General features: G+C 36.3%; 1 protein-coding gene across 2 annotated transcripts in view; it reads right to left on the minus strand.

The window, feature by feature from the left end:
* SLC30A9 (solute carrier family 30 member 9) overlaps positions 1–18,555 on the minus strand; it is a 97,091-nt gene that overhangs the window by 21,341 nt on the left and 57,195 nt on the right. For both annotated transcript variants that reach the window (XM_049886331.1, XM_049886330.1), the window contains 7 exons: positions 18,361–18,463; positions 15,813–15,868; positions 13,767–13,902; positions 9,206–9,245; positions 7,046–7,117; positions 6,490–6,597; positions 1,479–1,644 (listed from right to left, as the gene is read on the minus strand). In XM_049886331.1, the coding sequence (XP_049742288.1) occupies positions 1,479–1,644; positions 6,490–6,597; positions 7,046–7,117; positions 9,206–9,245; positions 13,767–13,902; positions 15,813–15,868; positions 18,361–18,463 (681 nt within the window). The remainder of the gene's footprint in view (positions 1–1,478; positions 1,645–6,489; positions 6,598–7,045; positions 7,118–9,205; positions 9,246–13,766; positions 13,903–15,812; positions 15,869–18,360; positions 18,464–18,555) is intronic.

The following is an 18,555-nucleotide window of genomic DNA, read 5'->3' on the forward strand; positions in this document are numbered from 1 at the left end:
CAAACAGAGCAATTTGGGACTACCGCCATCCCTCCACTGAGTATTCACCTCCTAGAGCGGGGGGGGTCACTCAAGAGAGAATCACATCACTGTCATCACCCCCAGCACCAGCCAGACATATGGCTCAGAGATTTTGCCCAGGGTGAGAAGCAAGCTGTAGTACAGAGCTCCAAATCTTTACCCAGAGAAACTTTATTTGCAACAGAGTGTGGAGAAGTTCAAGCCTAAGGGTGTTCTCGAAAGCAGTGGAGGTTGTGGTGAAAGGCAATTGGGAGAAGACTGACAGATTCATTAGCTATAGGCCTTACTGATTTGTTTTAGGAAACCCTGGTGGCGTAGTGCTTAAGAGCTACGGCTGCTATTCAAAAGGTTGGCAGTTCAAATCCACCAGGCGCTCCTTGGAAACTCCATGGGGCAGTTCTACTGTCCTATAGGGTCGCTATGAGTCAGAAATCGACTCGACAGCACTGGGTTTGGTTTTGTTTTAATTTGTTTTATTAGTAAGATATACAGGCTATTTTTAAAAGATTTAACTTAAGGATTTCAATTATAACAGAAAAAATACATCTTTATTTTAAAGTAAAAATACGTGTGTGTGTATATATATGTGTGTGTGTATACAATTGGCTGCCATTGAGTCAGCCCCTGACTCATGGTAACTTCATGAACAACCAGATCAGATCACTATGATCCACAGGATTTCCATTAGTTTATTTTCAGAAGCAGACAACCAGGCCTTTCTGAATCTGTGTTAGTCTGCAAGCTCTGCTGAAATCTGCTCAGCATCATAGCAATATGCAAGCCTCCACTGACAGCCAGGCGGTGACTGCACATGAGGCGCACTGGCAGGGAACTGAACCTGGGTCTTCTATAGGGAAAGTGGGAAGTCTACGACTGCCACATGTATATTAAGGGTCTGATCCTTCTACTTCAGTAGGAAACCATACTGAATTTCACTGAAAAGTACTCTCTCTTTTACTGATACTTTGTCTTCAGTTTCTTTAGTCTTTCATAATCTAAAAGATAAAGACTATAGGAAAAAAAAATTTAAATAAGCTAAAGCAAGGAGTCTACTTTAAACAGGGATATAAATTAAATTTAATTTGATAATCATCTTCCCATGAACAAAAATTTTTTTACTTGCAATATACATATAAGGCAAATACAAATATCGAGATTCCATATTAAGTAGCTCCAACATTAAGAAGCCAAATACTTTATAATCCTCTATTCCCATTATATCGTCTAATTGATCCTTATTCTAAAAATTAAAGACATACAGAAATTAAAGGAAAACTCAAGGAGTACCTAATCATACTCGCTTGCTTCCTTTCAGCATTAATATCCTGAAAAATGAGATTTAAAAAGTTCTGAAGGTTAAGGATCTAAAACCTCCTTTGAAAGGATTTATGAACAAGCATTTCTATTTTTCAGTATGTTTCTGTAAACCTTAACAGCATCACTGGGATGAGGCTGACCTTACTGATGGGTCATTCTCCAGTAGTTCAGTAAGCCGCTGTACTTGTTCTGGCTGGATGGATCGTCCTAAAAGTGCTTCTGTGTTGGTGTGTATGAGGAATGCTGAGACCACTGCTAATAAGGTGCCTACACCCAAAGAACCTAGGCTGTCATACAGCGGATTGCCTAAAAAAAAAAAAAGTACAAACGAGGTCAGTACAGTAACATTTTATAGTACCTCAGTGCGCTTTTTGTGAACAAAGAGGTAGAACAAAAAATCAGGGACTTCAAATTAATACCTAATTCCTTTAATTACTTCTTTTTATCACTGTCTCCTAATAGGTTTTACTCTTCTACAAAATGGGGATATATACCCACATGAGAGTATTATGTATCTTAATTATTTAGGGTCTGTTTCCTGCATCTGATCATTACATTTGTGAAGGCTGAGAACATTTTCAGGTTACGGATACCAAAACTAAAAAAAAAACATTTCGTTGCAACTGAGTAGATTCTGACTCATGGCAACCCCATGTGTTCACTGTACTCTGCTCAACTTGTAATATTTATGAAAGTAGATCACCAGGCCTTTTTTCTGTGGTGTCACTGCATGGGTGTGAACCTCCAATCTTTAGGTTCTTAGTCAAGCACAAACTTATTGTACTACCCAGGGACCTTTAGAGACACCATGCATATATTAATGATCCAATGAGGTCTCCATTTCTTCTAAGATCTATCAGTACGATTTTTCCTATCACAGGTTGACAAAATAATTGTATGAGGTAAGACAGTTGAAACAAAGAACCAACTTTTGTGTCTTATTTTTACCAAGGTTCTGTTAAGACAATTAAGCCCTACAGAAAATGACATGGGTGATTCTTTTTTTTTCTTTTTTTTTATTGTGCTTAAGTTTACAATTCAAGTCAGTTTTTCATATAAAAACTTATACACACATTACTATGTGACCCTAGTTGCTCTCCCTATAATTTAACAGCACACTCCTCCCCTCCACCTTGTTATTTCCTGTGTCCATTCAACCAGCTCCTGTCTCCCTCTGCCTTCTCATCTCGTCTCCGGACAGGAGCTGCCCATGGAGTCTCATGTCTACTTACGCTAAGAAGCACACTCCTCACCAGTATCATTTTATGTCCTATACTCCAATCTAATTTTTGTCTGAAGAATTTGCTTTGGAAATGGTTTTAGTTTTGGGCTAACAGAGAGTCTGGGGGCCGTGCCCTCTGGGGTCCCTCCAGTCTCAGTCAGACCACTAAGTCTGGTCTTTCTACTAGAATTTGAGCTCCACATCCCACTTTTCTCCTGCTCCATCAGGGAGTCTGTTTTGTTCCTTGCCATGGCAGTCATTGGTGGTAGCCTGGTACCATCTAGTTCTTCCAGTCTCAGGCTGCTGGAGTCTCTGGTTCATGTGGCCCTTTCTGTCTCCTGGGCTCATACTTCCCTTGTGTCTTTGGTGTTAACTCTCCTTTGCTCCAGGTGGGTTGGGACCAATTGATGCATCTTAGATGGCCGCTCAGAAGCTTTTAAGACCCCAGACACCACTCACCAAAGTGGGATGTGGAACATTTTCTTAATAAACTTTGTTATGCCAATTGACCTAGAAGTCCCCTGAAACCATGGTCCCCCGGCTCCCACTCCTGCTACTCTGTCCCTTGAAATGTTTGGTTGTATTTAGGAAACTTATTAGCTTTTGGTTTAGTCCAGTTGTGCTGACTTCCAGTATGGGTGATTCTTTATTCTTATTCAATCAAGGATGATATATAGCTAGTACTATCGTATAGGGCTGCTATCAGTTGGAAATGACTCAAAGGCACCTAACAACAACATTCTAGATGCAAAGGAGAGAAGTTAATTCATTACATGTAATGAGTGCCTCAGGGCAGTGGATCTCAAAGTGTGGTACCTGGATCAGCAGCATCAGCATCACCTAAGAATGTGGCAGGAATGCAAATTCTCAGGCCTTACCCTAGATCTTCTGAATGAGAAATTCTGGAGGTGGGGCCTAGTAGAACTGTTTTTTCCCAAGGCCTCCAGGTGACTCTGATTCTAAAATTTGTCTTAGGTTGTTAGGACTTAATTCTGTCCCAGGAGCAAATGAAAAGGGCTAGTTTACAATCTATGAACATATACGTAATAGATAACAGCCACCAATAAATATTATATCTCAAATCTCAATAATTAATTCTACACACAAGGCCTTTATGATTAGAATAGTCTTTTTATTCCAAAGATGAAATTTCATCAGTATTAAAATTAACTCTTTTGATGTGAAATCAAACACATTTGTGAAAAATCTCAATTTGCATATTATATTTTTATTAACATTTAGTCAAAATATAACCCTAAAAATTAAACTGACTTATCCGTACTAAATGTTAAAAATGACCCACTTGTACAACATAATCCACTAGATTTGTATTTATAAAGTTCAAAATCAAATACTGCTCTTCAGAAATCCAAATTTAAAGAATTTTTTTTTTTAAATTTAAAAATACCCACGTGTATAAATAACTATTCTATAGAAATCACAGGAAACATCAGCTGGAAGAAAATACTTTATTTACTTCTTGGCATGTTATTTAGCCAAGAAATTTATCTTCATTCTTGTGAAACACTTTTACAACATACATACTTTCCTAAGTTTGATCTGACTAATCCATATTATTATATAAAAATATCATCTACTAAAAGTTGGCATTTATCAAGTCACACTTTCTTAAGCTTAAAGTTTTGTTATGTAATAATTCATGTCAAAAACATTTCTAAAACTATTAAGATCAACCAGGAAAACAATCAACATTCAAGAGTTAGAAATGTTTAATATCACAGTGAATATCAGACAATGCTGGTTTAGTCTTAATATGTGCATTCAAAATGAGAAACAGCTATTCATATTTCAGACTATTTTAATACTACAAAACTGTAGAAACTCATCAACTAAAATTATTTTAAATGTACAAGGACAAATATGTAATAACGGAAAAAATTCCATTCCAAAAGAATTTCTAAATAAGAAACTGAGTCTTTTCATACTAAATGGTACTTTTTGTTCTACAAAATTCTCAGGGTAGATTTTGACAAATATTTATAATTAAAATGCACACATTTTATAAATAGTACAAATTATCAGCGGAATTTTTAACTAACACATAAAAATAAAAAGAATTTTTCTGTGTTTTTGTTTACCTGTATTCTACTGTTCCTCAAAATACTCAACTAGCTACCAAAATGAGGATGGAGCCAACTTAAAGACTGTTAAGGAAACAGAAAGGTCACAGCTGTTAGTAGTGGCACTAAGAGTAGAAAAAGACAATGCTGTTGTTGTTAGGTGCTGTCCAGTCAGTTCCAATTCATAGCAACCCTATGTACCACAGAAGGAAATACTGTCAGGTCCTGCGCCATGCTCACAATCGTTGTTATGTTTGAGCCTGCTGTTGCAGCCACTGTGTCAATCCATCTCGTTGAGGGTCTTCCTCTTTTCCACTGACCCTGTACTTTACCAAGCATGATGTCCTTCTCCAGGAACTGATCCCTCCTGACAATATGTCCAAAGTATGTAAGACACAGTCTTGCCATCCTTGCTTCTAAGGAGCATTCTGGTTGTACTTCTTCCAAGACAGGTTGGTTCGTTCTTTTGGCAGTCAATATTCTTTGCCAACACCTCAATTCAAAGGTGTCAATTCTTCTTTGGTCTTCCTTATCCACTGTTCAGCTTTCACATAAATATGATGCAACTGAAAATACCATGGCTTGGGTCAGGCAGACCTTAGTCTTCAGGGTGACATCTTTGCTTTTCAACACTTCAAAGAGGTCCTTTGCAGCAGATTTGCCCAATGCAATGCATCTTTTGATTTCTTGACTGCTGCTTCCATGGGTGTTAACCATGGATCCAAGTAAAATGAAATCCTCAACAACTTCAATCTTTTCTCCATTTACCATGATGCTGGTTATTGGTCCAGTTGTGAGGATTTTTGTTTTCTTTATGTTGAGGTGTAATCTATACTCAAGGCTGTGGGCTTTGATCTTCATCAGTAAGTGCTTCAAGTCCTCTTCACTTTCAGCAAAGAAGGTTGTGTCATATGCAATAACGCAGGTTGTTAATGAGCCTTCCTCCAGTCCCGATGTCCTGTTCTTCTTCATATAGTCCAGCTTCTCAGGTTATTTGCTCAGCATACTGACTGAATAAGTATGATGAAAGAATAAAACCCTCATGCAAACCTTTCCTGAATTTAAACCATGCAATATCCCCTTGTTCTGTTTGAACGACTGCCTCCTGGTCTATGTACAGGTTCCTCATGAGCACAATTAAGTGTTCTGGAGTTCCCATTCTTTGCAATGTTATCCATAGCTTGTTATCATCCACACAGTCTTAGCATAGTCAATAAAACACAGGTAAACATCCTTCTGGTATTCTCTGCTTTCAGCCAGGATCCATCTGATATCAACAATGATGTCCCTGGTTCCACTTCCTCTTCTGAATCTGGCCTGAATTTCTGGCAGTTCCTGTTGATATCCTGCTGCAGCTACTTTTGAATGATCTTCAGCAAAGTTTTGCTTGCATGTAATATTAATGATATTGTTCAGTAATTTTCAAATTCACTTGGATCACAATAAGAGCCACAATATATATTTACCTAGAACTTATGTGTTTATTAAAGCTCTCCCTCATATATTATCTTAACAAACCTGTGGGGTAACTAGGACAAATACTATCCACACTTTTATAAGTGAAGAACTTAAAGCTCAGAGTGGTTGCACAATTTAAGTCACAGCTAGAAAAGTTCAAATTACAATTTAAATATTCTGCTGTCAACCTTCCTTAATTCTAATTTTTAAAGTCACAGAAACATGAACACATTAACTGACCAACCATCTTACACAAATAAATAGTATGGCATTATCATTTAGCAATCTACTGGTGTGAAATAATTCTAGGATAGAAAAGAAAATTTCCACATATTAGCGAGGTATTTAAGTAACAGAAATAAATCACCAGTAATTTAAGAAATTATTTACCTGTTATAGAAGTAAGACCCATGCAAGTAGCTGCTATTGTCACACCCAAGACTGCCGCAGTATCCTCCAGTAATATAACATTCGTACTAGGATCACGACTTTCCATTACTTTATCGTTGGGGAGAGGGAGGGGACAAGAAAAGATATTTTCTGAAATCTTCACTTGATACTATCCGGTGACATTTGAAAATAAAAATATGAACTAAGATAATAAATGTAGAAAATCATGATTTAAATATCTCCTTTCAATATAAAACATAACTTCTTGGCTTAAATGTCAATAACAACCGATATTTAAAATCAAATTACTTTCTGAAGTTATATAAGCATATAGAAAAATACTGTACTACACTTAAGTCATGCACAAATAGAAAAGTATCCAGGTTCAAATTACGTTAAATTTCTCTTTTTAAAAGAGGTGATGTATACATAGGACACTTAAAGAAGTCACTGGGGTGTATCTTACACACATCTATAAAGAACAAATCAATAGGGTGCGGTAAGTTTAAGCAAATAAAGGAGATGCAATAACACACCTGGTTTGGAAAATACATACCATACTTGTAAAATGACATTCCCTTGGCCTGGGCACTCCTACGAAGTTCATTTACAGCAACAAGAAGTGTTGCTGAAAGAAAAGCATTCATATCAGCAATGTAGAAACTTCATGACTCCAAACATTAAAAGATGGCATCTCAAAAGATAAACAGACACGCCATTTAATGCCAGGATTGGCAATAAGGAATTCTGTATTAACGAGACATTCTCAAGATCGTAATTAGTCCTCAACAGATGAATCTTATATTTCTAAATCATAACGATTTAAATATAGTCACCACAATAATAGTCATAATTTATTGAACAGCTACTATTTCACAGGCGTCATACTAAGCACATTCTCTTTTGATCCCCTGGGCAAGAACTAGAAGACAGGAGGGGACAGGAAAGCTGGTAATAGGCAACCCAAGGTTGAGAAGGGAGAGTGTTGACATGTTGTGGGGTTGTTAACCAATGTGTACTAACAATATGTGTACTAACTAATGAGAAACTGGTTTGTTCTGTAAACCTTCATCTAAAGTACAATAAAAAAAAATTTTTTTTTAATAAAAAAATTTAACTTAAAAAAAAACTATGCACAAAAGATGGTAGTATTTCAGGGATAAACATACTATGAGTATGTATCAATGAATTAGGCAGTTTCATATATGGTATTGGCATCTCCTCTAAAAATACTGCTATGGCAGAAGCATTCTAAAACTTTGAAATATGTATATTGCAAAAAGAGATAGCCTTGTCTGATTGATGTTGTTGGGTGCCCTCAAGTTGGTTCCACTCCTAGCGACCCCATGTTCCACAGAATGAAATGCTGCCTGATCCTGTGCCATCCTCACAATCTTTGTTATGCTTGAGCCCATTGTTGCAGCCACTGTGTCAATCCATCTCGTTGAGGTTCTTCCTCTTTTCCACTGACCTTCTTTAGATTTTACCAAGCATGATGTCCTTCCCCAAGGACTGGTCCCTCCCAATAACATGTCCAAAGTATGTGAGACAAAGTCTCGCCATTCTTGTTTTTAAGGAGCATTCTGGCTGTACCTCCAAGACAGATTTGTTCGTTCTTCTGGCAGTCCATGGTATAGTCAATATTCTTCACCAATACCATAATTCAAAGGCATCAATACTTCTTCAGTCTTCCTTATTCATTGTTCGGCTTTTGGATGCATATGAGGTAATTGCAAACACCATGGCTTGGGTCAAGCACATCTTAGTCTTCAAGGTGACATCTTTGCTTTCAACACTTTAAAAGAGATCTTTTGAAGCAGATTTGCCCAATGCAATGCGTCATTTGATTTCTTGACTGCTGCTTCCGTGGGAGTTGATTGTGGATGCAAGTAAAATGAAATCCTTGACAACTTCAATCTTTTCTCCATTTATGATGTTACTTATTGGTCCAGTTTTGATGGTTTCTGTTTCCTTTATGTTAAGGTGTAATTCATACAGAAGGCTGTAGTCTCCATCAGTAAGTGCCTCAAGTCCTCTTCACTTTAAGCAAGCAAGGTTGTGTCACCTGCATATCCCAAGTTGTTAATAAGTCCTCCAATCCTGATGGACTGTTCTTCACATAGTCCAGCTTCTCAGATTATTTCTCAGCATACAGGCTGAGTAAATACGGTGAAAGCATAGAACCCTGATGTACACCTTTCCTGACTTTAAATCACACAGTATCCCCTTTTCTGCTCAAATGACTGCCTCTTGGTCTATGTACATGTTCCTCATGAGCAATCAAGTGGTCTGGAATTCCCATTCTTTGCTACGTTATCCCTGATTTGTTAAGATCCATGCAGTCAAATCCCTTTGCATTGATTAATGCCACTAAAACCTGATTTCTAAAAACTCAGTAAAGTTATGCTTTTATACTCGATTTCTTAGCATTATGATACACTACTCAAGAATAAAACATAGCTTTCCTCTTGCCCCCATCCAGTAGAGAAACAACGGTAATACATTATGCGAAGCATTTACTCCCTAAAAGTAGACAGAACTTAGGTTTCTATTCTTACCATTTTCTTTAATCAATAGAACTTTGTTAGGTGCCACTGAGTTGGTTCTGACTCAAAGCAACTCTATGCACAACAGAATGGAACTTGGCAAACTATACGAATGAACTGCTAAATACATAGCACTATAGTAAAAATAAATATTCTGTGGCTGTACATACCTCCTTCTGATACCAATGATCCTGCTAAAATACAATATGCCTAGAAAACAGATATAAAAATAGAGAATAGCAAAAATCATAACTGTTTATATATAAACTTTATGACACACAAAATAAAAGTATATATTAAAACTCAAACCAGACAATAAGGATCTTGATGGGAAACAACAGCTCAAATTAGGACAATGAGATAGATGTTATCTTTAGTAGGCTAAAGTGTCCTCCAAAAACTCAGGTCTACCCAGAACCTCGGAATGTGACCTTATTTGAAAATAGGGTCTTTGCAGATATACTTATTTAAGAAAAGATCATACTGGATCAGGGTAAGCCCTAAATCCAATATGACTGGTGTCCTTCTGTGAAGAAGAGGATACACAGAAACATACAGGATACACAGGGAAGGCCACATGAAGACAGAGGCAGAGGTTGGAGTGCTACAGCTACAAACCAAGGAATGTTGGCAACCACCAGAAGGTGAGAGATAAGGAAGCCTTCAGAGGGATAATGGCCCTGCCATCACCTTCTAGCCTGATTATGGACTTCTGAACTGTGAAGAGAATAAATTGCTGTTGTTTTTAAGCCACAAAGTTTGTATATTTGTTATGGCAGTTCCAGAAAACTAATACAGATTTTGATAGCAAGAAAAGGGTGTTACTGTAACATTTCCTTCCTTCGAGAATGGGAATGTCTATCCTATGCCTGATTCACCACTGTATTTTGGAAGCACAAAACTTGTTTTCTAGTCTTACAGGTTCACAGATGGAGAAGCATTTCACCCCAGTCTGATCATAACCCAGAGTTCCACCCATACCTAATTTAGATGAGATTTTTGACTTAGCGTTAATGCTGGAATGTGTTAAAGACTTTTGGAAATCTTGGGACTGGGTGACTATATTTTGGTGCTTGAGGAGGGCATGAATTGGGGACCAGAGGCCTGGCTGTAGACATCAAAATTCATGTCCACCTGAAATCTAAGAATATGACTGTATTTGGAAAGAAGGATTTGCAGATATAAATAACTTGAGGTCATACTGGATTAAGATGGACCCTAAACCTGATAACTGGCATCCTTGTAAGAGGAGGAGAGGGCACACAGACACAGAGAGATACACAGAGGAGAATACCATATAAACACGGAGGCAGAGACCGAGGAGATGTGTCTATATGCCAAGGATTGTCAACAAATACAGAGAAGCTAGGACAGTGGAGTGGCATGGAACAGGTTTTCCCTCAGAGCCTCCAGAAGGAACCTACCCTGCTGACACCTTGATTTTACACTTCTAGAAAACAGAACTATAAAAGGATACATTTCTATTACTTTAAGCCACTCATTTGTGATAATTTATTATGACAGATACAGGAAAGGAACATGGTATCTTCACAAGAGAAAATACCATAGTTTTACGTAAATAACACACTTTGTTTGTTTGCCAACCATGACCTCTCCTCATGAGGTGTTTTTGTAATTGCCACTATGTCAATTTTTTTTTGCTGTAAAAAAAAAAAAAAATTAGCATAGTACACTTACAAAGATACCTTGCAGGGGGAGGGTACAGCTGGCAAACAAATGTAGAAGGTATGTATTATTTGTGTAAGAATATGACAGATAAGAGTTTATAAATGTGATGGCCATTTCATTTTTTAATACTTGAAAGAGAACCTATACTCTCTATATATTCTATATCTACAGAATGCTATACCATCTACAATTTGAGCTAAATTCATGACAAAAGATGAAAGCAATTAATTAGTGTCTTAGTTATCTAGTACTGCTATAACAAATACTGCAAGTGAGTAACTTTAACAAAGAGAAATTTATTCTCTCACAGTTTAGGATGCTATAAGTACAAAATCAGAGTATCAGCTCTAGGGGAAGGCTTTCTCTTTCTGTCTGCTGCGGGGGAAGGTACTCATCAATTTTCCCCTGGTCTAGAAGGTTCTCAGCACAGGAGCCCCAGGTCCACAGGATATACTCCACTTCAGGTTCTTCTTTCTGGGTGGTAGTAAGTCTCCCTCTCTCTGCTTGCTGCTCTCTTTTTATCGCTTGTGAGATAAAAAGTGATGCAGGCCACAGCCCAGGGAAACTCTCCTTACATCAGATCAGGGCTGTAACCTGAGTAAGGGTGTTGCATTCCACCGTAATTCTAACATAACTAAAATTACCAAGGCAAATTAGGATTTACAACATATAGGACAATTACATGGGATCACAAAATGGAGGACAACCACACAATACTGGGAATTATGGCCTAGCCAAGTTGACACATATTTTTTAGGGACACAGATACATATTTTTCAGGGACATAATTCAATCCATGACAATTAGCATAATTTTTTTTTTTTTTTTCAGTTTAAAATGAACAGAAACATTTGAAATCTGGGGTTGTAGATGCCAGACGCGATAAGATACCCACATCCATACCCAAGTAACTTCTGGATTTTGGATGCACAGTACCAAGAGGATCCTGGCTCACAAAGGTAAGTAAGTTATAAACAGTCATCCATTTTTCTGGGGCGGGGGGGAGTAACATAAGTTTCCTGGCTGTACCAGGATATCTTTCAATTAAATAATGATGACAAGAGAAAACTTTAACCTACCAACACGTTTTAAAAAATCTTAAATGAAATTCAAACCAAACATCTGTAGAATTTTCCATGTATCTTTGTGAAACTCTAGCTTTCCCTGAAAGAGGGATTTGAAAATTTTGAACCTAGACCAATTCTGTTAAGGAAACTGAGATTCCCCCAAGGTTAAGTGATCTGCGTGAGTATACAGAAATATCAGAGTAAAAACTAGAATGCAGGTTTTCCAGTCTCAATTCTAGGCTCTTGTCACTGACTCCCATTGCTAACTTGAAACATAATTAACATAATAGCTAAATTTCCCAATAATTCTTTTTAGTGTTTCCATCTCCATCTAGAAAGGATTTAAGATGCACTTACCACCCAATAAAGGGAGAGAATATATATCACTCAAAGATTCCCAGATAATACCTATTAAACATACACTGGTCTATGGCTCGGTGAATCTATTATTTATTTAACAAATGGTCATAGTTAGACGGAGCCCAATTTGGTTTCTAAAAGACACAAGAGCTTATGGGAAGCCTTCGAACTTACATAGTTTAAAATTTAATAATTAATCAAATCTATTACTCCAGAGTTTACGAGGCAACCTTTTTGCCTCTATAAAGTGATACTGTACAAATTAGATAAATGCTTAGAAAATGGGATATCTACAAAGCAGCCAAATCTTTTAAGAATGGGGAAAAGATATTTGTTTTATTACATAAAATGTATCCAAAAACTTGAAAATATAACAACAGGTTGGAAGTAACCCTACATTATAAGATGAGGTGCTAAACCATCTATTCAGGACTTGCACAGAAGTGGCCCAAGCCTGGTTTTACAACTACTAGCTCCACACCCACAAGGCCATGTAAGAAAAGCTCAGGTTAAGGAGACTAAAAGTAAAGAATTCCTTTGGTGAAAGCTGTTGAGCTGCTTAGATTGCTCAAAGAGCTTGAATTATGTCCCCTGGAGTTGGAGATCGCTGTGAGCTGTTTCTGAGGCTCACCTGAAAAATCAATCTATAGAGAAGTCTACTAAAAGACACTCGCTATGTTAGCAGAGTAGACAATTGCGTCTGGGGGAAAACTGCACTCCCATAGACTGTGTTAAAAGTATCTGTTTGCTGGGGCCCAAACAAACATGGATCTTTTGAAGAGACCAAGTACTCCAAAAAACGTTTTTTACCAAATGCAAGGTAACCTCAGCAGAAATAATCTGGAGCTACACCATGATACAGAAGCAAAGAGGGGATGCTGTATGATCAATGTTTGCTTGTCCTAGGAGCTACAATGAGAGGGGCCAAGAATCTCCAAGAAAAAGTGCCCATGAGAGAAAAAGACGGCTATAAACATCTACAAAGGACAGAGGAAGCCAATGCAAAATGACATTGGTGCCATTTAAGTAGTATTTTTTCACCCCTGCCTTCACCTTCAACAATGCCAGACGCAGTTTAGGGAGTAGGAACGAAGGGTAAAGGGCCTAAGTGGGGAAATACTGAAGGTGATCATTCTCCCATCCGCCCATCCCCCCACTGCAGGCTTACTGCAAGGTTCAAGGTGAGAGAAAGGAAAAGATGTAACTTTAAACGCTGTTCCAACTTGTAACAATTACATGGGATTGGGTATTTTAATTATTGATAGGAGACTCTTCTTGGGACTAAAAGGGACTAAAGAGTAAGAGAGCTTTCTGTACTTCAACAACTGGAGAAATTAAAGAATATGCCCAAGATTTTATCCAGGGAGGCAAGGCTTAATTGTACCTACAGAGTTCCTCTTGTTCAGTATCACTGAATCATAGAGATTTAGAAGTCATGTTCGTTCATGTTCTAAAAAAAAAAAATTACAGATACATAACCCTAAAACCCACAGTCAAGAAGATAATATGTTAGGCCCACTCTTAAACACCAATATCACAACGGATTTCTACTGTACTTAAACCACTATTTCATATTACTTCAAAACTGAGAGTTAAAAAGGAAAGGGGGGGTTACCCATAGAAGAGATTCCATAGGTTGAGGATTAAGCAATCCCATGATTCCATGGTACCAAGACAGTCCTGCACCCATCATGAAAATACCAACACCACTAATTAGTGAAACAATATAGCGCATATTTGAAAATCCATATCTGAAAAATAAAAAATGATAATATAGTTTACAAGAAATAGAAATGGATCTTTTCAAAATTTATTCTTAATGGGCCAATAAAAAAAACAAAGAACTTTAAATATCTAGATGCTATAGTTTCATATCTAATTAAAATATAAGTGTCAAACTCTAATTAGAAAAATACTATAGAAAGTGGCAAAATCTCTGAAAATATATAAAAAATAAAGTGAGTATCATTCAACTCAGGTATTTTCTAATCCCTTTCCATAGTCTATTTTGATCTAGTAGTGCTACTTTATTATTCTATACCACAGATGTTGATGAAATAGATTTAACCTGTTTTTTTAATGAATTCAGATGTTTAATGAACAGGGTAGCATTTAAATTTCCACGTGATACAGATTCTAATTGAATTATGCTGGTCTTTATGTGCAGCCTATCTATAATTTACATTACCTATAATTTCATGCTGGATATTTGTTCCTCCTTCTGAATAGTTTAGCACACAACAACTATCAACTATTACTGGGACTAAAAGTTTCAGTTTTCTGGTTTGTTAACAGCTGAATTTTGTAAAAAAAAAAAAAAAAGTGCATTATTTTGTATTGTTGTAAGTGTCAATAAAATAATAAGTATTACGGAAGTTCAAATATCCTGCATTTCACAGAAGGTAAAGAATCACTCATTAATAAAAATATTTACTTCCAAACCCAAGCTCTATGGCACCCTTCTGGAAGATGCAAGTTTAAATAAATACTTAATTAAAATTTTCTTTTAATTCTTTTTCCAAGGATGTAATCTTGTCATAGGGAAGTCCCAGTTTATAGGCTGACAATATTCTGTAAGTTTTGTTTAGAAATATTTATGTTCTTCTAAATAGAAAAAAATTTTTAGTACTTTGGTCACACTGACCATATTTCAAGTGCTTCATAGCCAATATAGTGACTAGAATATGGGATAGTGCAGATATAGAATATTTCCATCATCACAGAAAATTCTACTGGACAGCACCCATGTAGATTATTGAAAATATCTTGAGAAGAAATCTTCACAAACTAAAATTTAAAAATTTTACCTTGCTTTTAAATCTTTAGTGTATAAAATTGGTCAGGAAAAAAATTATTTTTCTAGAGATGGTAAAACACTGTAATGATATATATTATTTATCTAATAATTACAGTACTGTTCTCTACAATAGCTTTTAGTAGTTACGGGATATCCAGAATGTCACCACTTATAAGAAAACAGTGGTGCCTTGTATTCAAATAAAGAAAGGCATATTTAAAGCATAGAGATAGACTCCTTTACAGAAATAGAAGTGTTTTTTTTCTTTACTAAAGATTGATCAAATGCTATTACTGAAGCTGTTTCAAAAATGATACAGGTGGAATTCAAAAGTTTTAACTGTTGAAGAAGCAACAGAGAAAATCCTTGTCTGATACAACTCAATATATTCTAGAAGGTGTACAAATTTAGAAATAGATAATTTTGAAATATTAACAGAATACTAATTTCAAATCACAAAGAGTTAAAATAAATACGGATCTAACAGATGCTGTCACCAAAATTTTAGTTTTGGTGGCCTATTAATAGGTCTGAATCTGGAATATATGCTTCCTTTAAGGGAAGAAAAACAGGACTCTAAGATCAGAATATGTAAGTGGTCTCTATCAAAGATGAAAAGGACAAAATTTCCATGCTGTGTTACAAAGCATAAAAATAATTTAAATTCCATTTTCAAATTATACCTTGAATTTACTTTGACACAGCGGTGAGTCCTGCATTTTAAATACTACAGAAGTAATGACCAAATCTTTAACACAAAACTGCAGGTATATAAATTGCAGGAAATTTCTGAAATTCAGTTGTTTTTATTTCAATGACTTGCTGCCAAAACAAATAAAAACAAAATAAAGGCAATGTTCTTACGGATGCGTAGGGTCTGGTGTTTGAACAGACTTACTGATGCCCAATGCCAGTAAACCCTATGGAGAAGAGAAAAAACAAGGTAATCATGAACAAGATGAGGAGTAGACTATGGTAAAGCCGACCTGCAGGGTACAATCTGACAATGTCAAAGAAACACTTAACATAGACATATCCAATGGCCCAGCAATTCTGCTTCTCAGTACCTACCTTACAGAAATAAAGATAAACCCAAAGGGGCTCAAAGCACCACTTTATAATGATGAAAACCCTGGAAGCAACCTAAACACCTGTTAGTGAGGAATAGCAAAATAAATGATGGTATAGCCAAACCAGAAGTTACTTCTACAGCAGTTTAAAAGAATGGGGTTAGGGTAGATATTTCTGTGTTGACATGGAAAGAGCTCCTAATATAATGTTAAGTGGAAGGAAGAGAGCATGTTTAAAAACTATATATACAGTAAAGAATAATTTCTGTTAAAAAAAAACTCTACATAATTCTGCAGTTTTTAGAAATACAATGTCAAGTACAGGAAGAGATCTAGAAGAATACATTTAACCATGGTTATGCTTCTGAGCATTATGTAGCATTAGGGTGGTCTGTAATGTCTGATTTTTACAAAAAGAATAACTTGTATAGTTGTATAAATAAAAGAGAGCAAAAATTAAAAAATATATGAAATAGGATATAATACATATGGCTACCTACAGTTGTAGTAAAACCGCACGACCCATGCAAAGGAAGTATATAACACATCAAAATATACAGGATAGGTGTGAAAGGGTGTGAAATACTTTGGGATGTGAAGGGGAGGGAATAGGAAGGGAAAATTAGTTGTAACTAACATTAAAAAAAATACATAACTACAGCAAAAACATTAATGTCTTTAATTTTGGGTACCATCTCCTTCTCTTTCCCTCCTTCCTCCCTTTCCTCCTTTTAGTCTCTATTTCTGAAAAGTTTGTGTGCTTTTGGTATTATTTCTTCCTAACTGATAGAATTCTCTTGATATTGTCCCACGGGTCACTGAGGCTCAACCTCATTTTTTTTCAGCCTTTTTTCTCTCTAGCTTCAGTACGAATGTTTTCTATTGCTATGTATTCAAGGCCACTGATCATTTTATTGACAATATGTATTTGATATTAATTTCATACAGTGAATTTTTCATATCAGATATATTTTCAGCTCTAAAGGTTCTGTTTTTCTTTTTTTCTATCTTCCATTCCTCTACATTCATGTTTTCCTTTAAATGTATATAAGTACTTCTAACAGTTGCTTCAATGTCCTTGTCTGTTAATTCTAACATCTGTCATTTGATTCTGTGTTTACTGATTTTTCTCCTGGTTGTGAGTCACATTTTCCTATTTCTTGGCATGGTAATATCATGGTGGATGCTGAATACTCTGAATGTTGTGCTGTTTGGATTTTGCTGTCTTCCTTTAAAGTATGAGGGACTTTGTTCTGGTAGGTAGCTACGTTGCCTGAAGATCGGCTTGACCCTTTAGAGCTCTGTTAGGGAGGATCTGGAAGAGCCTTACACTAAAGATAATTCAGCCCTGCTATTAAGCCACAAAAGAGCCCTGGTGGTGCAATGGTTAAGCATTTGGCTGCTAACTGAAAGGCCAGTAGACCCAGCCTATCGGCCGCTCCACAAGAAAAAGGTGTGGTGAGCAACTTCTACAAAGATTACAGCCTTGGAAACCCGACAGGGCAGTTCTACTCTGTCCTACAGGGTCATTATGAGTCAGAACTGACTCAACAATGGGTTTCGTTTGAATACATACTAAGTATTTGCTAAAGATAAAAATCAAATTCAAGGTAAACACTGGTAGTACTAATGTCAAATGCTTATCTTCCTTCCGTAATTCTACCAGTTCTACCAAGCGTTTTCATCCATTTGACAGTGAGTCAGACTAGTTCTTAGGTTTAATTTTGCTCTCCCTACACCTTACCATTTTATTATTTTTAGCTTTGTTTCAAATATTCTTATTATGCCTGTGTCTTTCACTGTAAATTGTTCCAAATCTGTTCTTACATAACAGGAGTATAAACAAACTAATACTGAAAAGATACTCTCTTAATACACAACAGTCTTTAAAATGTGAAATAGTGCACAAGTAGACTTACAAAACTACCTTGCGGGGGAGAGGGCTCCGTTGGCAAAGAGAAGTTGAAGGTGTGCATTACTTGCATAAAAATATGCCGTTTTATATCTTTATTCAAAAAACTTAAATTCACTGGCCAAATTTCTACCTAATATAAGAATGCCTTCTACAAAAGCTTCTGCCCAAATACTTAGAGTGGCCGATAATCCTACCCTTCACAGTCCATTGTTGGAAGTTCATAAAGCATAATTATAAACCTGCTTTAAAATACTGTGACCATATTCTTACACATTTCATTGCTCAAAAATAAATCAATTTTCATTTTCTTCCATAAACAAACTACTACAGCAATCACTCAGTTTTTAAATACATCAACTTTTAAACTAAAGTCCCCCCCACAAAAAAAATTACTTTAAAATTATTTTTAAAGCCTTTACAAGCTCACCTGATTACATGTATCAGATAGTGAATGTATAGCTTCTGAGAACATGCTTGCTGAACCCGTATAAACCCAGGCAAGAAATTTAAAGAAACAGTTTAATCCATTGCTAGGAGAAAAAGAGAAAACCATTTAGCATAGGTTTTGACAAAAATTTCTACCAAAAACTTATTTAATTGCCTATGTATACCTCTGTCTGTA

The sequence above is a fragment of the Elephas maximus genome, chromosome 5 (genome assembly GCF_024166365.1).
Source record: "Elephas maximus indicus isolate mEleMax1 chromosome 5, mEleMax1 primary haplotype, whole genome shotgun sequence".
In the NCBI taxonomy this organism is placed as follows: domain Eukaryota; kingdom Metazoa; phylum Chordata; class Mammalia; order Proboscidea; family Elephantidae; genus Elephas; species Elephas maximus.